Source organism: Saimiri boliviensis, chromosome 4 (assembly GCF_048565385.1).
Source record: "Saimiri boliviensis isolate mSaiBol1 chromosome 4, mSaiBol1.pri, whole genome shotgun sequence".
Taxonomy (NCBI): domain Eukaryota; kingdom Metazoa; phylum Chordata; class Mammalia; order Primates; family Cebidae; genus Saimiri; species Saimiri boliviensis.
The window spans coordinates 37,389,200-37,414,961 of NC_133452.1; the positions used below are offsets into that span (position 1 = coordinate 37,389,200).

General features: G+C 37.6%; 1 protein-coding gene across 2 annotated transcripts in view; it reads left to right on the top strand.

The window, feature by feature from the left end:
* MOXD1 (monooxygenase DBH like 1) overlaps positions 1-25,762 on the top strand; it is a 110,705-nt gene that overhangs the window by 61,694 nt on the left and 23,249 nt on the right. For both annotated transcript variants that reach the window (XM_003932439.4, XM_010343013.3), the window contains exons 5-9: positions 13,304-13,483; positions 13,774-13,876; positions 17,758-17,924; positions 18,995-19,186; positions 21,137-21,196. In XM_003932439.4, the coding sequence (XP_003932488.2) occupies positions 13,304-13,483; positions 13,774-13,876; positions 17,758-17,924; positions 18,995-19,186; positions 21,137-21,196 (702 nt within the window). The remainder of the gene's footprint in view (positions 1-13,303; positions 13,484-13,773; positions 13,877-17,757; positions 17,925-18,994; positions 19,187-21,136; positions 21,197-25,762) is intronic.

The window sequence follows — 25,762 nt, forward strand, 5'->3', positions numbered from 1 at the left end:
ACCCAGGAGGTCGAGGTTACAGTGAACCGAGATCACACCACTGCACTCCAGCCTGGACAACAGAGTGAGACTCCATATCAAAAACCAAAAAGTTGATTTGTATTTCTATTTTATAACTAAAGAAACTGAGTTTCAGTAAGGTTAAGTAATTTGGCTCAGGTCACTCAGCTCGTAAGGGGACTTTGGATTCCAAACCAAGTCTTTGGCTTCAAGCTACCACATAGTACTGCCTCCTAAGAGAAGTTCTGAGAAACAAGACAGATATAAGCCAAAATAATCAAAGAAGCATCCAGGGAAAACAAAACTTTAGCTTTCAGAAATGAATAGGATTTAAATGAGCAAAGTTGCGTAAGGGGGACTTATTGCATGGGGAAAACAGCATGAATGAAATCATGACTGTAAGAATGAATGTAGTGCAGAAGGAGAAGGGATTTCTACGACTGGAATTCATGCATAGGGGACCATGCAGGTAACATGCAGCTAACGACAGAATTCAGAAAAAGAAACGTTGACTTAACCAGCTACAGTGTGGGCAGTGTGGAGACAATGAATATGATTGGTCAGATTAACAAGGTGAAAAGTGCCGATTTGGAAAGATCATCTGCCTGGCATATAGAGTGTTATCCAAAAGGCAAGTTACTAAACATCTGTCTTATTCTGTGTTGCTGTAACAAAATACTTTAGACTGGGTAATGTATAAAGAACAGAAATTTGTATCTTACAGTTCTGGAGGTCAGGAAATCCAAGGTCAAGGCCCTGGCATTGGTGTCTGCTTGTCTGGTGAAGGCTATTGTCTGATTCCAAGATGGTACCTTGTGGCTCTGTCCTCACATGGTAGAAAGTAGGCAGGCAAGAGAATGAACCCAGTCTCTCAAACCCTTTTATAACAGCCCTAACCTCATCTATGAGGTCTCTGTACTCATGACTTAATCACCTCTTAAAGACCCTATCTCTTAATACTATCATATTGATTATTACATTTCAACAGAAGAATTTTTAGGGGACATATTCAGACCAATAGCAGCATCCAAGAAGATAAGTAGGTGGCTATTGATACAATTCCTATAGGGTGAATGAGAGATGTGGATTAGGATGATAGCTATGACTAAAAAGCGTCTTGAAGGACATTTTGCAGATGAGAAAAGGGAAATAAGATGAGTCTTGTTGTTTTGGTATGTTCTAAATGTTCATTGTTCTGTTAAAAAAATGATAGAATAATTCTATAAATTTATAGAACCAGGCTTAGCTATAAGTTATTTTGGGAATGCTTTGTTTATTATACATGTTTTTCCAGATAGCTGAATTAACAAAGTTTCCACCTTAACCCATTTCCCATTTAGAAAAAACGGTGTAGCTTGCTGCCAGTGCTCATTTCTCAGGGCAAACAAGAGATGGGGTAATCCAGATTTGAATAGTCCCTTAGCCTTTGTTGCTTGTCTGAAGGGAGGAAGAAACAAATAAAGGGTGATTGAAGAAAATAATTGTCACTGACAGTTACTATCATCATCAAACCCATTTTTATTTCAACTGAGTGTTGCTTGAATTTATTTGAAGCAAATTCCTTAGCCTAGAGGTTCATGGTATTTCAAGAGCTGTGGCTTCGGCCGGGCACAGTGGCTCATGCCTGTAATCCCAACACTTTGGGAAGCTTAGGCAGGTGGATCATGAGGTCAGGAGTTTGTGACCAACATGGTGAAACCCCACATCTACTAAAAATACAAAAATTAGCTGGGCATGGTGGCGCATGCCTGTAATCCCAGCTACTTGGGAGGCTGAGGCAAGAGAATTTCTTGAACCGAGGAGGCAGAGGTTGCAGTGAGCCGAGACTGCACCACTGCACTCCAGCCTGGGAGACAGAGTGAGACTCCATCTCAGAAAAAAAAAAAATTATAACAAGAGCTGCAGCTTCATTTGAGCTTGCCCTTAACATTGTATTGTCTTCAACCTTAGGCTCTTTTGCCTCATGGTAGAGAAATGGGAGTGCAGACTTCTGATGCAGCACACGTTCTCTTTCACATCCAAGGGAAAGGAGAGGATAGCTTTTAGCTACCATGTGAAAGTCTAGGGATTCCTTGTGATTGGACTAGCTTCAGCTCCTATGAACATTGGGATTACATAAGTGGGTTTAGGCCACCCAAGGAAATTGGGGATCATTCTTAGCCAAATGGTGTAGCTCAGAAATTCAGGGTTCCTGATAGGAAAATCTTGAAGAATTGATGCTGGAAGGCAACAAAAAATGATTATTCTCTAGCCTTAGCTTCGCTATTGTTCTAGAATTTGAATCATAAGACTGTGAGATTCATGTCTGATGTATCGTTATTTCCTCCCTCAGCACCTAACAGAGCACATAGTGTGTAGATACAGGTGGGGCTTTTGTTAGGTGGGAGGGGGTGTAGTTGTCAGTTGAGTCCATGAATGAACATTCATTCATTCATAGGAGCATCTCTTGAAAGAAAACATTTTTAAATCAAAGTGATAAAGAAAATTTATACTTAAAACTATGTAAGAACATACATGAGTGAATGTAGATAAGTTTTCTTTGAGAAAAGAGAGATGCCATATTTCAGAAAAAGAGCTCTGCAGAGAAAATATAGCTAAGTCTTATACATAAAAATTAGAAAATCACCTGTAATCTCAGCACTTTGGGAGGCCGAGGCAGGTGGATCACGAGGTCAAAAGATTGAGAACATCCTGGCCAACATGGTGAAACCCCGTCTCTACTAAAAATACAAAAAAATTAGCTGGGCGTGGTGGTGCACACCTGTAGTCCCAGCCACTCAGGAGGCTGAGGCAGGAGAATTGCTTGAACCCGAGAGCCGGAGGTTGCGGTGAGCCGAGGTCCTGCCACTGCACTCCAGCCTGGTGCCTGGTGACTGAGTAAGACTTTGTCTCAAAAAAAAAAAAAAAAAAATTAGAAGATCAAATCCTTAATATATTGAGATGGCACACACCAATATATATTTCATATGATTACATAGTTTGCAATAACATTAATATTTATGATAATAGTTTTTGCCTGAATATTTGTGTCATACAAGCATTAAAATTAGATTTTGAAATATTGGAACTTGTGAATGGATTACTTGTATAGATTTACTTGTTGTCTGTGAGGGAAAAATGTTAAAATTGCATTTAAAAACTCAGGATCCAACTTGAGATAATAATACTAATACAACAGTTTGAGCACCTACAAGGTATCTGTTGCTTCACATGGACCAGCCATTTAATGCTGAAATAATCTTATAAGTAAGCCTCATTATCACTAATTTACTACTAAAAGAACTGAGTTAGTGAGAAGTTAAACAACAAAAACAGAGATAGAAAATAATAAAGCAAGAATCAAACCCAATAAAATGTGTACCAAAAAAATATTCCATCATTATCCTGCTTGTCTTATTTGAAATATAGTCCCTTGAGACGTGGATTTATGTGCGATCGATTTACTAAGGAAGTGCCAGGAGAAAACACTGGGCTGGGGGTTGGCAGATGGGGAGAGTAAGGCTAGGGAAGAAGAAGCTGAGCAAGAGTGTGATTCCGTTGCATTTCCAGCCTCAACTTAAACCCAGGAAAACATGTCCCATCTGGGCAAGGTTGCTGGACAGCCCCATCCCCATACCTTTCACCTGCCCCAGAGAAATGTATATTTTGTGGCACTAGCTCTCTGTACGGTAGCCCTCCTAGGAAAGTTGCAGATGCAAATGATTATAAATGAGACACCTAGAACAGGACCTGCGTGGTGGGTGCACAGAAAGAGCTCCAGGGATCTGAAGTGTTCTTGGTAGAGCACTGATGTTATCCCATCTATGACCCTGCTAATAAAGATAAGAGTATACCGTGTGGTGGTTAGGAGCACATTCTTGATCCAGGCAACTGGAGTCGAATCTGGGCTGTGACACTTGGTCAAGTTTCTTAACTTATTTGTGCTTTATTTTCTGTATCTGTAAAATGTGGACTAATTCTTTTACTTAAACACATAAGGTCATTTTGAGGATTAAATGAATGTATATATTCATCTAGTCTGTATGTAGTCTAGAGCTGGATGGGAAGCAGAGCTATTATCACGTGACTTACATCATGTCCCACAGCTGGTTAGTTGCAAAGCCAAGATGGGACCTCCGGGACACTACTACTTCTTGCTGGCCATATATGTATTAATTTAAAATTGACTACTTCTTGCTTACCACAGATATGTTAATTTCAAAATTTCATAAAGTTCTCTGTGATCTCTGGTATATTGAATATCTCAAGTAATCGAAAATTAATATATATGCTAATATAGGGCCAGAGGATACCTTAGAGTTCATGAGTGATCTATTAAAAATTCAAAGAACAATATATACACTAAGCATGCTGTGCTACAAACTCTCTTAAAAGTAATGTTCTGCTTTGTTTTGTTTGTTTTTATATTCTTGAAGTGTTTGGCCAAAGGACCTAATTCATTCAAATTTTAAAATAAATGACTGTAAATCATAATGTGTTATCTCTCTTCAAGGGTACTTACATATTCATCAAGTCAAATAACCTTAATCCTAAGTGCCTCGGTGGAAATTCAGAAATCAGTAAGCAAGGGAGAAAGACATTGGTATGTAGCAGAGGAAGTGCTATCTCTGCTGGCATATCTGCCATGATATCTCTCGCAGCATATCACTCTTCAAGGGCATTTACTGAAGTAACTTTATTTGGAACATACGCAGGTCAAATTAAGAACAGTAAATAAACTGGAAGATTAAAACAAGCAAAGTAACTGTATGTGGCAATGTTCCAGTGTGAAGAAAACAATTTCAGGTAGCACATGCATGACTACACAAACTTATTGATGAATTGATGATTTATACCTACTTGTGTTTGATTCTTAATCAGGACTTTTGTTTGCAAGCAATAGAAACCCAAGCTGAACTAGTTTCAGAAAAAGGAAGGAATGTATTGACTCGGTTATTAAAAAAACTTGAATAACTAAGCCACAGTTGGCAGAGATGCACTGGTTTCAGGAGCAGCTTCAGTGAAATATTCTAACTCTGCCCAGCCTGTCTTATCTTGTCTCTGGTACCTCTCTGTGTGCTTGCATGATGGTATCTCACTGAATGCTGGCTTCTTTCATGTACTGAGAAACATCATCCCTGGAGGTTGCTGAACCTTCCAACTCATATTCAGCTTCTAGAGGGGGTTGAATTCTTTTTCATAGTTTGAAAAATTCCAAGATAGTCTGGGCACCATTCCCTGAATTGGCCAGTTGTGGCTGGCAGGGCAAGGTTGTGTTTGAAGATGGTAGACCTATGAGAATTCGGGACTATAGTAGTGGGTGAGTTATTTCCCAGAAATAACTCGCCTTCATTTCTTCCCCTTTCCCCTTCCTTTTCTTCTTCTCTTTCCCACTTAATCTCTTCTTGGCATCACCTCATGGGCTTTAGCTAAGTCCATTCATGCTGTGGCCCTTGACACCACATCAGCAAATCAGGGTTTGCGTTGCACCCTTACCTTCTTCAGAATGGAGTGTCTGTGGTGCAAAGATGCCATTCCCTTGTTAATTTTGGTTGCCTCTCATATCTTGGCTATATTGTCATGCTAAAAGAAAGAGCCCTTCCTGTTAGGGATGAGGATATGGCAGAGACACGGAGAGTGAGGGGTAGATACCTCTGTGCTCCCAGTGTCACGTGAGCTTGTCAGCATGATCATATGCTCATCCATCTATAAAGTTAGTCCTGGCTGAAATGTCCTCATAGGCAGCATCACTTTAGGAGCTAGCTGACCTTTGGATAACTTTTTTCAGAGACGGATTATGGGCTTTTATGTGGGCAGCAACCTGTGCCTCAGGTGGGTACATAAAGCAGGGTGCCAGGAACAAGAATGGGCAGGAAGAAAAGCGATGGGAATTTACAAAATTTCCAGCTCATTACAGATTACACTCATCACCTCTCTCCTTTTGTTTTAGTTTGGAGTCTATCGAGTTGCAAGTTGTTTTGAAGAGCTGTGTTCCACTCTTCCACTCATGTTTTAACAAGCAAGGAGCCACATGTTAAATGGGTAGAGCTGGAAGAATGAGTACAGGAAAATTATTCAAAAGAGCTCTAGTTGACTGGGTGTGGTGGCTCACGCCTGTAATCCCAGCACTTTGGGAGACTGAGGTGGGCAGATCTCACGAGGTCAGGAGATCAAGATTATCTGGGCCAACGTAGTGAAACCCCGTTTCTACTAAAAATACAAAAAAATTAGCTGGATGTGGCGGTGCACGCCTGTAGTCCCAGCTACTCGGGAGGCTGAGGCAGGAGAATTGCTTGAACCCAGTAGACGAAGATTGCAGTGAGCTGAGATTGCGTGACTGCACTACAGCCTGGGTGTGGGTGACAGTGTGAGACTTCATCTCAAAAAAATAAAAAGAGCTCTAGTAACCTCCGTGTGTTTCTCACATATTGCTGAGTATACTCAGACAAGACAAAAAAGGTACTTTCTCCTGCTTTACCCCCAAAATTAACAAGTAAAGCATGACACACATATATTTAGCTATAAATAAAGAAATCTATTTAACTTCAGTCATGTATGGGAAATGTATATTTGTGATGAGTCCGTGTTACAAACAAGGACAGAGACAATCATGACCTGGGTATAAATGTACAAATCTCCAAATTGTTAGTTTATGGTAGAAAATTTAGGATGTATGAGTTTCCTAGGGCTGTAATAAGTGACTGCAAGCTGGATAGCTTGAAACAGAAGAAAAATTATTCTCTCACAGCTCTGGAGATCAGAAGTCTGAAATCAAGATATAAGCAGGGCCAGGCTCCTTCCAAAAGCTCCCCTTCCTTGACTCTTCCAGATTCTGGTAGCTTCTGGCATTTTTTGGCTGTGGCATCATCTCTCCAACCTCCGCCTGCATCTTCATGTCTCCATCCTCTCTGTGTGTGCGTCTGTGTCTGAATCTCCCTCTCCTTTCTCTCATAAAGACATGAGTCATTGGATTGGGAGCCCACCCTAATCCTGTATGATCTCATCTCAACCAATTACATCTGCAAAGACCCTATTTTCAAATAAAGTCCTCTTCCAAGGTTCCAAATGGACATGAATTTTCAGGAGGTGCTGTTAACACAGCACAGGGAAATCAAGCAAAAAAATATGTTTCTTTCAGTCAGCATTATTGTTTAGATAATTGGCAATTTTAAGCCTGCAAAACCATATGGATTTCTGTTGGCCAGTACTCAAGTGTCTTTCACAAAAAGCCTTTTCTGAGTTGAATCTGTTTTCAGGGTAGGTGCTGGTGAAGGGAGACCAGCAGGTAGACACAGTTTTGCCAGAGATCTCATTCCATCAATCACTGAAGGAAAACATACATTTCCCCTAAGATTTTCTTGCCTGATATTCTGAAATAGTTTCTCGGTTCTAAGTTCGAGGGAATTCTGCAACACATAGACTTTTTTGGTCTTATCCCTGTACTCAGTCCCTTGGTCTTAGGTTCTCTGTGTCTCATGCCACTCCGTATAGCTCAAGTTAAGCAGAATAAGATGCCACCAAGTGTAGATTCTTTGAATTATTTTATTACTTTTTACATTATAAAAAAAAAATGAATCTATGGAATAGGTTGTTGACATTTAAGACTTTCCAATAATATCATGCCCTTTGCAACAAATTCCAGCCCCAAGCTCTGCCCTCAGGCAACTATAGAGTGGCTAGAAATGCTTTCCTCTGTCACCAGAATAATGAAGACATTTGCTGAGAGCTGATTAGGAGGTACGCATAGATTGGGAAATGTTTTAGAATAGCCGCTTCAGGGAGATGAACAGAATGCAGAGCAAAACCAGACTGACTTTCTGAGGCAAAAGTGTGAGTTATGACCTTTGAAGTCTTCTGCGAATAGTTGTATAAAGTACATCTTCAGTGTCCCAAGTGGAGGATGAGAAGGAGCAGATTACAGGAGTGAGTCACCATTTGAGCATTTGGGTCAGCTGTGAGAGTGCTGATGAGTGCTGAGTTGAAGTGGCCTTCCAGGAGCAAATGGCAGGCTGAGCAACCGGAAAAGTGCGAAGGAGCTAACAGGGAAGGAAAGAGACGCACAAAGAATTTCAGACATAGTGTACTCACGGGCAGATACAAGGACAGATGTGACAATGGGATTTGGTAGCTGAAGTGGGAGGCAGTATAGTGGTGATAATCAAGAACTTCAGAGGCAAATGAATTTACTGATTCAGACTCACTGATGTTGGCTTCATGGAAAGGGTAGGTATTCATTTTATTTCAATTCAATAAATAGTTATTAAGTGTTCTTTTTGCTGCAGGGGCTATGTTAGGCATATTTGACCTGGATAAAGTAGGTAACAAGAGATGATGAGGTTAGGAAAAATGGTCATTGCCAAGGTCAGCTTTATGGTCAATGTTAATTTCCACCTTGGTTTTGGCTACTCTTGAGCAGCTGTTTATTGTTGTTCTTTTCTTTTCTTGCTAAGATATCTCAAATGTATCCGAAGGCTCCAGTCACTTGATCTAACAGAAGAGACTATTTTCCTCTTTAAAAGATTCTTTCAGGTTGAAGTCTTTTCCTTTCTTTTTCATCTATGTTCGGGTTTCTGGGCTGTTCCTTTAATACGGCAGTTAACAAATAACCCCCAGCTGCTAGGCCCTCCTTGCCTGATCTGTTTTGCCATAGAAGGTAAACTCAGGTCTCATCATTCTAGGTCTGTAAACCCCACTTTTGTACAAAAATATGGGATCAGTAACACAGTTTGACGTCATCAGGGGAATTTCCATGTTTGCATCTTGCCCCCACTTCCACATGCACTGCTTTATATTCCTTTTTATTTATTTCTTCTGCCATCGTATAGCCAGGCTACAAGCAAAATTAAATTAAATGTTCATTCCAGGGTTAGAAATACCAATTTATCTACATTCATGTGCTTTCTATGGCCATGACTTTCTTTAATAATTCCTACAATTTTAATATTTTTTAGTAGAGGCAACTCTTGGCATTCCCACTGTGACTGTGGTAATAATGTGAGTGTGGGAAGTAACCAGAATCAGGAACGCTTTTGAAGTGCTACTCTTTAGTATACTGATACATTACAGCCTAACTTTTCTTAGTATTTTAAGTAAAAAAATGTATAACTCTTATCATCATTACAAACAATGCAATAATGCAAAAGCAGAAGTCTTATTTTTTCTGTGGACAGTTACCCAGCACACCAGAGAGTCGGGTTAATGGCACATTCAGCCAACAAGCAGGAGGGGGCATGGAGCTCTGTGTGTGCCTCCCTCGGCCTCCTCAGACAGTGCCTTGGCACTTCTGCCTTACTGGCACTAATGAAGAATATCATAACACACACACAGCTTAACACACAGTTTGTTGATGGTTTAAAACGTTTGTAGAATTTGTCGTGGGAGTAGAAAATAATGAGTAGCCACCATCGGGAGATTGGTCGCAGTGTCCTGGCTTCATCAGGCTCTGTGAGCACGGCGTGAAGCATTGTGGAAAATCCTATCCTGTGCTCAGCATTTGAGCCAATGGCCCTGTCCTGCGCTGATCAAAGTGCTCTCATTTCCTCAAGCCGTATCCTCCATTAAACGGGTTATGTCCATCCTTAAGGAACATTCTTGGTGTCTCATTTAAAATCCCCATGGTGGTCTGAAAGTTTCCTCTTTAGAAATTATTCTTCTATTCTTCAGGAGTTTGATAATCAGGTGTTCTTTTTTCCTCTCATATTAACAGCCTCTTAATTTATATTTATCCTTACATGGCATCTCCAAGCACTTGTTTTTCTCTTTTTCCCCCCTTTCTTTGCTTACATCCTATTTTGCCAAGGGCATGCTTCTTCCAAACCTTTTTATCCTCTGTTCCCGTGATCAGTACCCAAGTGTGCAGCAAGCTTCCTTGTTGTTTTATAGGTTGATGTTTTTGCTTAGGAAATTCTCATGTTTTAGGCTGTATCCTCAATCCGTAATCTGAAGGTCAGATTACAGTGTAATTCTTCTTGAAGCCCTCATCAGGTTTCGAAGAGAAGACTTTTTGTTTGCCCTTTTTAGGAAGGAACGCATTGAAAGGCCACGGGTCTGTCTTCTCATCCTAGAGGCCAAGGGGCCCTGGGACTGGGGTGGTCAGGAGGCCAGGAGGCCCCTCCCCAGGTGTAAGACTCTCAGTCTGGTGCTGCTCCTCTGAGGGCATCAGCATGTGGTGGTCCCTGCTAGTGGCTTCCAGAAGCACCTTCTGGCATTGTTGATGACAGGTGATGTCGGTAGCTTGTCTTACTGAAGACTTTCATCCTCCCTCCCACTGGCAGCAACTTCCAGGGTCCCTGATGCGTCTCCAACACACTTCCTGCAATAGTGTAGCCATTAGAAAAGTACAGACTTTGGGGTCAGACCAGCCTGGTTTAAAATCCCGTCTACCATTTCCCAGCCATGGTTCTTTGAACTTGTCTAATCTCTGAGTTTCAGTAAATTTCAGTAAGATTGAGGATTATAATGTCTTTCTTATAGATTTGTTGTAAATATTAAATACATAGAATGATGCATATGTGGCTAGCAGATAGTAGGTCTAAATACAAGACAGATGTTATTATTATTCCGGGGATAAATTGGTAGCTCGGCAGTTTGGTGTTAGTTTCAGCACTTCCTAGGAAGACAAAAAAAAAGCACTTGCTCTTAAAAGATTCTTTCAAACTGTTTATTTGAAGCTCCCCAAAGTCAGGCACCACCCAGCATCACACACCCTTAACTCCCTCTTCCTACACGTCAGTGAAGGCCACTAGTGTCTGAAGCTGTCATGACAGTAACCAACTCTCCGGTGCCCTAAAGCCTTCTTTCCAAGACCTACCTTGTAGAGCTCAGTACAACCTTCAGTTTGCCTGACTTTATGAGGCACTCAGCGAAAATCTCACATGTCTGAATATTTTACTGTTGACATCTTAGCAGCGCCCTGTTCCCCTTGGAAGACTGAGGAACCCCAAAAATGTCAAGTCTCAGGCAGAAGCTCAAACTAGACATAGAAATGACATTCTAATAGAAATTCTGGGTTCTACTTCTGTGTAGTCATTGTTATTATGCAACCATGCTTGAACAATAATAACTACCCTTTTCAAGCAAAATAGAAAAGTTTCTGCCTTTAGGGCTCATGACCTCTTAGAGACAAAACAAGTGCAAACAAAACCGTGTGCAATGTTTTTCCCTTGCATGTGATGTTAAAAATGTACCCGAGGCTTAGGTGTGGTATGACTCACTGTGTAACACAAAAGAAAACTGGATTTAAAAACTTGAATTTCTTGGCTGCACCTTCAGACTCTACCCACTACATTCCCTTTCCCCCCTTGCATAGATTTTCCTACAGAAAACAGAAAAACTATGGAGAAAATGGTAAACAAAGCCATAAGAGAAAATAGCTGAAAGCACTTCACGTAAATGTGCATGCTGAAAGTAGAGAGCAAGCAAGGAGTTCAAAATGCAGTGCTGTATTTGACTCGTGAGGACTAAACACGAAAGTGCTGATGAACTCTAAGGCTAAACTCTTGGATATTTAGGAGCACACTAGGGCTTCTTTATCAGCTGAACAAAGATTCAAACAACTCTGAGGGGAAAGAAAAAAGAACTCTGTAACTCAGGGTCCCCAGCCTTTTTGCCAACAAGGAAGTGGCTTCTGGAGGACAGTTTTTCCATGGACTATAGGATGGAGGAGATGGTTTTGGGATGAAACTGTTCCACCTCAGATCATCAGGCCTTAGAGTCTCATAAAGAGCACTGAACCAAGATCCCTCACAGACACAATTCACGGTAAGATTCGTGCTCCTGTGAGAACTGAAGGTCACTGCTGATCTGACAGGAGGTGGAGCTCAGGCCGTAATGTGAGTGATGGGGAGGATCCATGCAGATGAAGCTTTGCTCCCTTGCCTGCTTCTCACCTTCTGCTGTGTGGCCCAGTTCCTAACAGGCCTTGGACCAGTATTGGATTGGGGACCCCTGCTGTAATTGATGGCAACACCTATAGCTCACCTACACCAAGTACAAGGACCCATTTGGTTTACATATAGAATCTCTGGGATGCTAGGGTGTACTTTACTCATTCTGAGTTGATTCCTAGGTTCTTGGACTAAAGTGGGTGAGTGTTATGAAGGGAACTAACAGGGCAAACAGTGGAAGGAGCACCTTCACGTGGATCATGCTTTTCACATGAGGACCAATTTCACTGCCCATTCTACTTGTTTCTAGTTTTTCTGTCTGAATTCGAACAGTGTCAAAGGAGCATGTAGCTAACAATGCTTTTTTCCCTCTTTCAAATTGTAATAATAAAATTGTTACTAGCTTTTGATCTTAATCATTAAAATAAAAGTAAAATGTGCAAGGAAACTTGCAGCAAGTTTCCTTGTTTCATGTGTGGATTTTTTTTCTTAGGAAATCCTCATGGTTTAGGCTATATCATCAATTCTGAGTCTGGAGGCCAGATTACAATTTGATTCTTCTTGAATTTTATTGATTATAAAGTCATCAAAAAAAATGATTGGCCAGGTGTGGTATAATCTCAGCACTTTGGGAGGCCAAGGCAGGTGGAACACGAGGTCAGGAGTTTAAGACCAGCCTGGCCAAGATGGTGAAACTCCATCTCTACTAAAAATACAAAAATTTGTATTTTGTATTACAGGCATAGTGGTGGGCGCCTGTAATCCCAGCTACTTGGGAGGCTAAGGCAGAGAATTGCTTAAACCAGGAGGCGGAGATTGCAGTGAGCCGAAATTACGCCACTGCACTCCAACCTCAGCAACAGAGTGAGACTCCATTTCAAAAAAACAAAACAAACCAAAAAAAGATTGAGCCCTAGCCTTCTTCTCAGGACCATGCATTTATGGAGATGAATGAGACCTCATCTCTCAGCTCTGGTAGGGATGAGTAAGGATAACATTCTGAGGTGGATGAGAGGGAGACTCGGAGCATTTGTGCCTACAGCCTTGACTTCTTTCTTTCTATGTGAATATATATGTATATGGGAGGAGGAGGAAGGGCAAGCCTGGGAGAAAGCATGCAAATTTCAAAACAGTTGCTCTGAAGAATGGGCAAAGGACACGACAGTGAGTTAACAGCCAAAAAAGCCGGTTAGTAAAGCCCTATGTTTCTTGGAGCAAACGATTGTCTCATTGTGTTGTTGCCATTGTCATCAGCATTATCTTTACCATTGTCACCATCTCCAGAACAAATTAGACTTGAACTACACAACCTTTACATAATTGAGAAGAATATTCCTTTGAGAAACTGATAATAGTTTATGTTAGTTTTCATGCTTGTTGTGGGATGTTGTAGGGTGGTTTTATTTATTGTGTCCTTCCTCTCATTTTTGTCTGTGTAGGTTGAGCCAGTGATACAGAAAGGCCATGAGAGTCTGGTGCACCACATCCTGCTCTATCAGTGCAGCAGCAACTTCAACGACAGTGTTCTGGCGTCCGGCCATGAGTGCTATCACCCCAACATGCCCGACGCGTTCCTCACCTGTGAAACCGTGATTTTTGCCTGGGCTATTGGTGGAGAGGTGGGACTAGTGATTGCTGAGATATAACACAATTAATTGGTCATGTTTCCCTCCACAAATAGGACTCCAATTAATGCAAGTAAAGCTCTAACTCTACTTTCGATATGAAGGTTGCTTAACTCCATTTTCCTAGGAAGGGATTCTTTCCTTAAGTCATTTTTATTTTATTTCATCCGTTGTAGATTAATGGGCTTCCAGAGGGTTGAAACATCCTTGAAAATGGCTGGTTTTTGAGTGGAGCTCTCAAGGACTCTCCTAGGACACTGTCTCACGGCATTTTCCATATTTAGGGCTTTTCTTATCCACCTCATGTTGGATTATCCCTTGGCACAGCATTAGATCCCCATTATGTGCTCCTAGAAGTCCATTATGACAATCCGACTTACAAGGAAGGTGAGTTTATTGCTCATATATTTTAGCTGTGATTTTTATAAAAGTTTTGTACCTTGTAACTCTTGTGTTTAACAGAGTTGAAACAAAATAGCAGCCAGTGTTAGAAAGAATTAACCTCTACATTTATTATTCAAATTAGGATACTTTTAAAAGTGAAAGTGGGTACCATTTATAATTATACTGTAACACTAGGCATTAACTGGCATCAAACCAGGTAAATGAGCACATGCAGTCACTAATCTTAAAAAATCATTTGCATACTACCTACCAGGAAGTAGAATAATAGACTTTTCCTTTGTGATGTGAATTAGTCCCAATGCATGGTGTTTATGGAACATTTTCTTTCTAACTGCAAGTAAGAGAAAGCTACCATTTACTATACTGAAAAGCGTAAGCATTTTCTTGCGTGGTAAGCAAGTCATAGATATATTCAAGAAGTACTTAGGCAGTGACACTGTATAATATAATATTGAAGTAAAGAAATATATATGATTGCTGAAATTATTTGTATGATATTCCAAATCCCAGCACTGATAGATTTAATATGAAATTATCAACAGAAGCAACTCCAAGTTATTATTTTACATTGACTCATGCAATTTTTCAGCAAATACCGAGCACCAACTATATGCCAGATCTGTGCTTGAGGATATGATGCGAGTGAAAAACAGATGTTGTTCCCACCCTCATGGAAATTATAGCCCAGTGGGAAAGAGAAACAACCAAATAATCACAGCGATCAAATGAAATTATAGATACTCCAGTTGATCCAAAGGAGATATCTGACACTATGAGCGTGTTTAATTGGTGACCTAATCCTGCCAGGGGTGTGTGGTGGTGGGGTTGGTCTAGAAAGTCTTTGTTAAAGAATCAAACTATTCATCTGGCTGACTATAGATGCTGAAGTGTTAGGTTTCAGTGAAGAAAGATGCTGATGAACCTGCAGGGGAAGGCTGAAGCGGACCATCTAAGGTCTCGTAGGGCCCATTAAGGATGTTGACCCTGAAGACAATGAGCAGCAATTGAGTTTGATACAGTGGAGTCAAATAATGTGATTTGTGTTTGAAAAGACCACTCTGGCTGCTGCAGTATGAATAATAGATTATGAAGAGAGGACATGTGGTATGATATTTAAAGAGTAATGTTTCTATGAAAGTAGGTGTTAAGTCATTCTGTTGGTGAGCAAGCCAGTATTCTTTTTTTTTTTTACCCTAAAGTAATTAATAGGAAATAGTTTCTCTCTGAATTCACTTTAATTTCCATCCACCAATTATATCCGATACTCTGAACTGTTAATCTATGAGAATTACAGCTTAAAAACACTCATAAACCAAGCATTTACAAAATAACCTGTTAAAAAATTCTAAAAGTTAGATTTTCCATGAAATCGTATCTGACTATAAAGTATAAAAGTTATCATCACAATAACAATGGGATTAATTATTGAATATGTCTTATATTGTAACATTTCTTTTAACAAATTGTACATTTTGGATTTTAAATTATTAGTAGAATAAGTATTTTACATAATGTATAATATATCTCCAATTGGAAATTCTATGTGAACTGCTTCCTTTTATAGTCTTTATTACAAAAGTGGAAGACTTAATTTTTTTGCCTTGTCTGTTGTCAATTAAGTTGACTTTCTCATAGTTTCAATGTAAAAATGAAATATCAGCTTATTTTTCTAACAGGTTAATAGAGAACTCAGAATTTTTAGTACTTTCTATTTTTATTCATATACATAATTAGACCAAATTCTAGATTATAGTAATTTTATTTTTTATAAATATAGCATAATGTGAATTTGTTTCCAGGAATGTTTTTTAATAATTATGTTTTGTTTGCTTAATAAATTATTACTTTATTTAGTAGATTATCTATTAATGGTCCAAACAGCTAATGAAATTAATGAACAGAACTATAGTAAATGCAACTGAAATTTCGACTTATGTTTTTTTCCTGTTAAACTGTTATAAGGAGGTAGATCCCCAAAATATAAAATACAAAACAAAATTCTGCAAGACATTTCCAGAGAAAATTCTAAGCTCAGTATAGATGGTCTACATTATCATGGTCATGTGTATCTGCTCTGGTAATTACATAAGAGAATTGATTTTTATGATTAATTTGTTTAACAATTGATTGAAACCCTGATATATGTGTGACTAGCTGCTATTTATTGAGCACCTCATTTGTGCCAAACCCTGTTCTAAGAACTTGGTGTTTAAGCCACTTATCACCCTTATGAGGTAATAGTGCTGCTATTATGACCATTTTCCATATTGGAAAACAAAAACAAACTAATTAGGTACCTTTCTGTCTTCATCTGTTTTGTGCTGCTATAACAGAATACCATAGACTGGGTAAGTTAAAATGAACAGAAATTTATTCCTCACAGTTCAGGAGGCTGAGAAGTACAAGTATATGGTATTGGTATCTGATGAGGGGCTTCTTGCTGTGTCATAACATGGCAGAAGGCTTCACATGGTGGAAGGGTGAAGAGAGCAAGAGGGTAAAACCCGCTTCTGAAATAATGGCATTAAGCCATTGACAGGAGCAGAGCCCTCATGACCTAGATCTCTTAAAGGTCTCACCATTCAATACCATCACAATGGCAATTAAATTTCAACAACATTCAGACCTACTTTTTGGAAGGGATAAACATTTAACTATAGCACTTGCCCAAGGTCACATAACTCATAAGCAGCAGAGCTGGGATTTGCAGCCAGGTGGGTCAGCTCCAGAGTCGGTGTCCCTAACTGTCACACCACAGTGCTTCCTTGTGATGACCCTGAACATCTGAACAAGCTGAAGTCAGCAAACACATAGTAAATTATTTTATGTTCACAATAACAAACTCAGAAAGCAGGAAAGGAAGCTTGGATTTTTCCAAGGCTGTTGGAGAGGTTGTGATATAAGAATTTCCTGGGATAATTATTGGAATACTTAATTTTGACAACTTATTTTGTCATAAATCATTCAAAGTAATGGATATCTTCTAAATGTGTATGTTTGTGAGTAAGGGGTATATGACATACAATGAGGAATATTTGATATAAAGACCTTGTGTTTAAAAATGATTGTCTGGAACTAGACTAAGCTGCTTGATGTAAAGGAGACAAGAAACCAAACTGAGGGGAAGAGATCAATCTGTTAGTTACAGGTGGATAAGTAAGTCACTACTGCAGAAGGAAGTCAATTAATTTCTAAGTTAGTGAAACAAATTTATGAAAAGTTTGGGGCTCATGCTCTCCCTCCCTGTAATGAATATGTCATAACAACAAGTGTGTCTTATTCTTCTCTCACCCCCACAATGCCTAATAGAGTGCTGTTTATATAATGGAGTCTTAACAGTTGTGTGTTGATTGAATGACTGTTGAATGAAGAAGACAATGGTGACAAGCTGTAAGGAAATAAAGTTAATCTTTAGTAGTTTTCTTCATCAGCAGATGGTTTCTAAACTAAGGAATTTTTACCTCAAAGTAAATGTTATTGAACTTCATCTTGAACCAATATAAAATAAAACTTTTAATGAGTTATATATTCTAATGAATGACTTTAGAATCTTCATTCTGTCTTCATGTTAGATAATTATGGCATATAACAGCTAGATAACTGACACATTTCTCTTGTGGTATGCTGTGGGAGTTCACAAAGGTTGCAGGCAATATGGCTACTCATCTTTTAATTCTTGTTTATGAAAGTGATTGTTGTCCGCCACTAATTTCTGCTTGTATTCTTGTCCTTCTTGACCGTGTGTGGAAAATAAACCTATTTAAACTAAACATGACAACTTAAAAATCAAACCAAGAATTTTCTTGGGAATGAAAACTTTTTTAAGAACTCAAACTCACTTCAATTATGTGTATTTGTTCTAGGCTTAATAGATAATTCTGGACTGAGGTTATTTTATACAATGGATATAAGGAAATATGATGCTGGGGTGATTGAGGCTGGCCTCTGGGTAAGCCTCTTCCATACCATCCCTCCAGGGATGCCTGAGTTCCAGTCTGAAGGTCACTGCACTCTGGAGTGCCTAGAGGAGGTAGGCAGCATCTCAGTCTGAGCTGCTCTCTGCAGATTCATCCATGCTCTTAGAAACTGTGGTGTGAAAAATTGCATGTGTGTTTATGATTGATTCCTTTCTTGTTGACACATTGTGAAACCATTATTGCAATGTTAGTAGGGCCTTTGACTGCTTTTTTTAATCTTGAAAGCTACAGGAGTAGAACTCTAAAGACAGAAATTATTGACAGGGTATTCTTCTTACCTGTCTTTTTTTTTGTTGTTGCATGTCGCATGCTTTATATCGTTTACAATTTCTACCTTTGTTTGTGTAGTCTTTTTTTTCCCTTCCCTACTTTACCTTTTATCCCTATTGATTTTTTCCATTATTCACATTCACTTTCCTTTTTTCTCTGCCTTACAATTTTCTTCCCTTCCTTCACACAGAGCAAAATAACTAATATAAAAATAGATATTGGATAGGAGAAAAGCTGAGTATAAGTATTTAGTAATGCCCATTTTTACTAAGTTTTTTTAATGAAAATATTTCAACATGGATTATATTCTTTATGAATTATAAGATTGTGGTTGTGGAAAGTATGGCAGACTGGTGAGGTGGAAAAATTATGCCCTTCTGAATTATTTAGGCCACAGTTCATATAAATTGCCATGACCTCATTTACAAACTGTAGGACCATGGGCAATTCATTTAATTCCACTGACCCACTTTAGCTTTCTTATCTGGAAAAGTGGGAATAATATTTTCTTTTAAGAGTTTGGGTTTTCAGGTTATTAACATAGTGGAATCTTTTTGCTAAGAGCGTTTATTGCCTCTTATCCTCCTAAAAGAAGGAAAAATGAAGATAACCTGTAGAAATGACTGGTAGGTCCCTCATAAGCATCAGTTCCCCTATTTTTCTCCCAGTAAATAAATGTTGCTCCACAAGGAGAACACTGAACAATCTGAATTCAAAATGTTTGGCAGTTCAAGCATTCATTTAAGTTGCTTTAGCTTTTTATCTCAGTTGTCCCTCCAAGTGTGTTTGAATGTGAGCTGTCTGTACATGCACTTGTTTGGGCTAATTGCATCTTCCTTGGTGTCCCCTGCAGGCTCTGGAAGCCGAAAAACCAAGTGGAATTCATGTGTTTGCTGTTCTCCTCCATGCTCACCTGGCTGGCAGAGGCATCAGGCTGCGTCATTTTCGAAAAGGGAAGGAAGTGAAATTACTCGCCTACGATGATGATTTTGACTTCAATTTCCAGGAGTTTCAGTATCTAAAGGAAGAACAAACAATCTTACCAGTATGCATGTTTTTGATCTTTTTCATCGACTGTTATAAAAGTCACGAGACATATCTGCTGAGATGTGGCAAGGTTTCTAGAAGTGAAATGAATTTTTCCTTGTGTCTGTATTCTTAAAAACCACCCCCTGTGGGTGTTGAGCAACCCAGATGGAATGTGTTTGATCTGTTTTCCAAAATTGAAACTCATTTTTTTATGATTCCCAGGAGCAATTCAAGCTGTTAACAGGAAAAAAAAAAAAAAAACAAAAACAAAAACAAGAACCTCAGGTTCTGAGGACTAAAGGTTACTTTTTTTTTTATGCTTGACATTCCAGTTAGCGAGTCTTTGGGTTGTAGTTCTGGCAGTGGTAAAATCAGAGTTGTCTTTATGCTCTCTTGAAAAGATAGGATATATTTAGAAGTTTCATTTTAGTAAAAATGAATGTAAGGATATTTCTTTTACCTGATAAAGCTATTTGGATATAGCTAATTAAACTATGCTGTGTGATCCATCTTGACACAGTACATGGGGTTATGGTGAAAGAGAGAATAGAATGAAGACTTTAAAAATGTTATAATGCTTTGTTTTCTCAAATATTTATTCCATGACTATCAATTTCAATTGTAGTATAATTTTCTATTCTTATTTTACTTTTAAAAGTCAAACCCCTTTGCCATTTATTAAATGAGAGTAATAGCAATATCTTTTCTACGTGATGCTGGAGGCAGGGATTTTAGATGGGATGAATTGTCAGGGAGAAGACATGGCACAATAGGATGTAAAAGGGAAGTTGAAAAAACAGAAGAAAGTCATGGAGAGGAAAGGGATCTTCTTTTTACTAACAGCTATCCCTTAAATCCGTAGCTTTGGATCTATATTCCCTTTAGAAATTTTGATACACCCTGAGAGTAGAAAGAAGAAATTAGAGAAACAGTGATCTGGTCAAGCTTCTTAAGGATTACACTCTCTCTTATTGTGATGTGTCTGGAGCTTTCCAAACAGTGTTATCTGAAATCTTCCTAACTGATGTGCCATGATCGGGGCATAAGTGTGATGAGATACTTATCTTTGGACCCTCTGAGTGGTGTTGCAGGGAGGTCAGATTTAAGGACTAACACCCAGCAATGACTATCTCAGATCCATAAACAGCTTCATCCGCTTACCTGAAAGGGGAAACAAAAAAAAGTTATCATTTTCCAGGTCCACTGTAATGTACAAAAGGATGGAAAATACTAGAACAATAAATTTCTGTTCATTTGCTTCACAATTCAATTTTAAGGAAATAAAGTAATGACTAGGGAGCTTTAAAGAAAATAAGATAAATGAAGACGTGATCACAGTAACTACTATGTCTGACATTTATTAAGTGTTCATCTGCTACCAATGACTATGTGTTATATCATTTGATCTCCTCATAATAGCTGTGGAAAAAATAAGTACTATTTTTATCTTTAGGTTTTAGATGAACAAATTGTACCTGGGTTATACCTAGGTCATCCAGCTAGAGTATTGTGGAGTCTGGCCTGAACAGAGTCTTTTTTTTTTTTTCCCCCTTGAGACAGTGTCTTGCTCTATTGCCAGGCTGGAGTGCAGTGGCGTGATCTCAGCTCACTGCAACCTCTACCGCTTGGGTTCAAGTGATTCTCCTGCCTCAGCCTCCCGGGTTGCTGGGACTAGTTTCACCATGTTGGCAAGAATGGTCTCTGTCTCTTGACCTTGTGATCCGCCCGCTTCAGCCTCCCATAGTGCTGGGATTGCAGGTGTGAGCAAGTGCGCCTGGCCGAGAGTCTTATTTACTTGTTTTTTACGTTAGCAAACCTAGAATTAAACAGATCAGAGGTCTTCTGCTGAATTAAATTACTTGATGCATCCATTCATACAAAAATATTAACTGTTGACCTACAAATGTATTTGATAAATACATCAGCATAAATCTTCAAACTGAAAGCTTTTACCTTTATGTTTCAGGGAGATAACCTAATTACAGAATGTCGCTACAGCACAAAAGATAGAGCTGAGATGACTTGGGTAAGAAAATTTTATTATTAATTAAAGTTCATTTATGGAGAGAAAGAAATAAACTTGATTTTAGAAGAAAATGGTAAAAACCATTTTCATTTGGAAAGAAAAGTTCTAAAAATTTTGAGCATCAAGTATCCTAAAAGTGGTATCAGTGATGTTTTAGCACTTTATGACTTAATTAATGATATTATAGTATTAAATAATATTTGGAGTATAATTTATTGATTCTTTCATGGAAAACTATCCTTAGTCTTTTAATTTTTCTCATCTAATATTTTTAAAAGAACTGTGGTCATTAATTGACTATCTACTTGAGCCTGGCTTAGATGAATCCAAACTTGCAAAGGAAGAAGGAACTTCATGACCTTGAGGCCTCTGACTCATAGAGAATTCTGTTTCCAACAGATTTATTGAGGGAATTCCACTAAGCATTCAAGAAATAGATAATTCATGTCTTACTCAATCTCTTTCAGGAGCACAAAAAGAGAGAACATCTCCCACCAACTTATGAAGTTACCATAATCTTAAAACTAAAACTTCACAAGGGTAGTATAAAAAAGGCCAGTAGTATGCACCTGACGGAAATAACTTGGATAAAATTTTGACAAAACAAATCCTTCTTTTATACAGATCTAATGATGAGACCAACTTCAGTTTAGCTAAGGAATATAAAATTGATTTAAATTAGAAACCACATTAATGTCTTCTACATGAAAATATTGAAGGAAAAAGACATATAATCACCTCAACAGAGCTAGAGAAAGCAAAATTCAAGTTTACTGTTAACAGGGGAGACATTTAGCAAGCCTAGAACAGGAAGGAATTGTTTTAATGAGGTAAAAGTTAGCTATGAAAAAGCTATAGCAAATATTAAATTAAATTAAATATCAGAAGTGTTTTTTTCAAATTAGGAAGAATATAAGGGCATTTGTTATCACTATTTGTATTTAACATTGTACTGGAAAAGAAATGAACATGAGATATAAGGATCAGAAAGGCAGAAGTGAAGAAGCAAAAACATTATTCACAGATATTGTAATTTTCTGCATCAAACCCTCCTCCAAATTGATACTATCTAAATTGCAATTCAGTGTATCAGAAATTATTTCAATAAAATGCAATTTAAAATAGAAATTATACAGAAATAAAATCTAACATGTTTGATCCCTGTGAAAAAACTTACAAATTTTTATTCTGAAACATTGAAGAATGCCTAAAGACATTAAGTGTTCATGGACAGAAAGGCTCAGTAAAATAAAATACTTCAATTTATATTGGTCTATAAATTTGATATTATTCCAGTAAAGAAAATTTAGAGAAGTTTTATTATCTGAGGTTTGTGTATCCTAAGAAATCTTCACTGACCAAGGTTGCAAATATTTTCACCTATTTTTTATTTATATAAACATTCTGCTGTTTTAGCTTTTACATGGAGCAAGTTGATTCTAAAATTTACACGGAAGAGCAAAAGGTTAAAAATAGGCAAGATAGAACTAAAAAGAACAAGGTAGAAAACAATCTACTAGATAAGAAGGTTTATTTTAAAACTAGTGATTAATACAGTATGCTTTGAGTCCCAAGTTAGAAGACTTGGAACAGAAGAGGGATCTCAGAAACAGACCTACAAATCCTACATTTGGACTTGGTTATGATAGACATAGCATTTAGATAAATGGAAAAGGATAAACTTTTTATTAAAGGATGCTGGCACTACTGGATATCCATATGACATAAATAAAACTGAGTCTAAATTTCACACAGTGCATAAAAATCAATGCCAGATGTATTAAATATTTAAATGTGAACAGCCAAACTTTAAAACCACTGGAAAAAAAAATCTGACTATATCTTTATGACTTTGGAGTACTTCTTTCATAAGCAAAACATAAGAAGCACAAACTGTAAATAAAAGATTAATCAATTTGACTACATCAAAGCTTTTGCTTACCAAAATAAATACTATTAAGAAAGTAAAAAGAGTTTTAAACCAGAAAAAAAATTTGCAATACGTAGATTAACAGAGCATTAGTATCTAGCTTATAAAATAGAGTCCATAAATCAATAACAGAAGAAAAGCATACAATAAAAGAGGTGAAGACAAAAACATTTCAAAGAAATAACCCAATAGATAATATAAATATGCAAATGTAAACCAGAATGAGATATATTGAACTCACCAGTTTGGCAAAATTTAAAACAGCATTTCCATTGTGCTGAAACTGAGACACTTATACACTGCTAGTGATAATATAAATTTGTAAAACCACCTTGGGGAAAAGCATGATATTATCTAGTAAAGTTAGAGATTCATATATACTCTACCCAATTCCATGCCTATGTTGATTTATCCTTGGAATTACTTTTGCAGAATGTGTTTTAGGAGAGAAATACATCAACTATTCATAATAGCATGTAATAATACAGGAGTGAAAAAATCTAGAAATGTCTCAAATACCCATCAAAAGGAGAACAAATAAATGCTATATAATATAATGAAATAGTGAAAAGTTATGAAAATTAATGAACTAAAGCTGCACATATTAACATGAATGTATCCAGAGAACAAATAATGTTGATTGAAAAGACCAAGCTTGTAACAGAATATATGTAGTGTGATATTATGTATGTAAAGTTCAGGAACACAGAAAATTAAACAATATGTTGTTTACAGAAAATTAAACAATATGTTGTTTAGGGATACATACTTCAATATACTGAATGTAAAGTGTAATGAAAAGCAATAGAAAGATAAGATACTAAGATAGTAATCACCTTTGGTTGGAATGGGAAGAAGAGGGATAGAAGCTGGGCACACAGCAGGTAGTCAAGGTACTGGTGTTGGTTTTATTTTTTTCTCATGCCTTATGTATAATTTTTGTTGTTGAAATATTTTCCCAAAGACATAGTAAATGAGTTATTATTGTAGTGGTTATTTTGGCGCACTGTCTTCACACCCTTTTCAGGGCCAACACAACCAAACCTCAGCCACTGGGAATATCAGATGATAATATAATAGCTCACAGCTGTGTCCCTCATTGGAAATTCCTCCTTGGAATCAGAGCCATTCTCTGATAACGAGTTATACTCCCTTAAAGTTATACTCCTTTAAAGTTATACTCCTTAAAGTTATACTCCCTGCAGTAGGACAGCTAGCAGCCAATGACTGGTTGATAAGAGGCTGCAAAGGCCAAGCTTTCTTTCTACAATTTGGTACAACTCTGAACAGCTAACCTAACTTAAAGCTAAATTAAATACAATCTTTACTGAGGCATCAGATGTAACTTTATTTGCAGATCAGCTTCTCTCTTTGCCTAATCCTGCCTTGCTCATCAAGAGCAAACACCATGTTTTCGCAATTAGTAAAATCATTGTATATTAGTCCCTACATTAATTTATAACATGAACAATATTAAGTTTCTCACCTTTGTTTTCAAAAGCTGGATTTTTCCGGATACAAAATTCTTGGTTGGCAGTTGGTTTTTCCCGGTAACACTTGTGAATATATAATTCTAATATCTTCTTTTACTCCCATCATTTATGATGAAATATCAGCTGTCAATTGTATTCCTGTTTACCTGTATGAGATGTGTCATTTTTCTCTTGCTGCTTTCAAGATTTTCTCTTGTCTTTTGCTTTCAGCAGTATGACTGTGATGTGTCTAGGTATGGCTTTCTGTATTTACCTTTGGCTTTTGTTGAGCTTCTTGGGTCTGCAAGTTAATATTTTTTGTTAAATTGGGGATTATTTTGAGCATTATTCCTTTTAGTATTTTTTTTACCTTTTTGTCTTCTCCCTCTCATTCTGGAACTTCAATTACATGTATTAACATACATGAAAACATGCATATATTTTAGACATCAATGCTAGAACATTTAATATTGTCCCACAGATTTCTGAAGTATTTTCACTTTTCTTTCATCTTTTATCTCTCTGTTCTTTGAGTAAGACAATTTCTATTATTTAATCTTCAAGTTCACTGATATTTTCCTTGCTCATTTGAAACTTGCTGCTGAGCTCATCCTGTGAAGCTTTTATTCCATTTTGGTACCTCTCAGCTCTAGAATTTCTATTTTTAAAAATGCTTCTCTTTCTCTGATGTCATTCCCTATCTGTTCACTCATTTTTAACATATTTGCCTTTAATTACTTGAATATATTTTTCTTCAACTCTTTGAAAACTTTTTAAACAGCTTTATTGAACATATTTTCACCTGCTTTCAAGTCATTGTCTGATAAATCCAGCATCTCAGTCTTCCAATCCATTTCTACTGACTTTTCCCCCTCAAATGTAGGTAATAGTTTCCTGTTTCTTTTCCTGCTTAATAATTTTTGGTTGAAATTAGACATATTAGATAATATGTTGTAGTAACCCTGGATTCTGTTCTTTTGAGGGTCTTCAATCTTTTTCCAAATTTTAGTAGATAATTAACTACCTGGATTCAAAATGTAAAATCTTTCTCCCCTGTGGTATGCAGTGGCTAATGTTTATACACATGAAGACAAGATTCTAGAAAATTCAATTAAATCAGAAAAATTTCTCTCCAAAATTTCATCAGACTGATTGATTGGTATT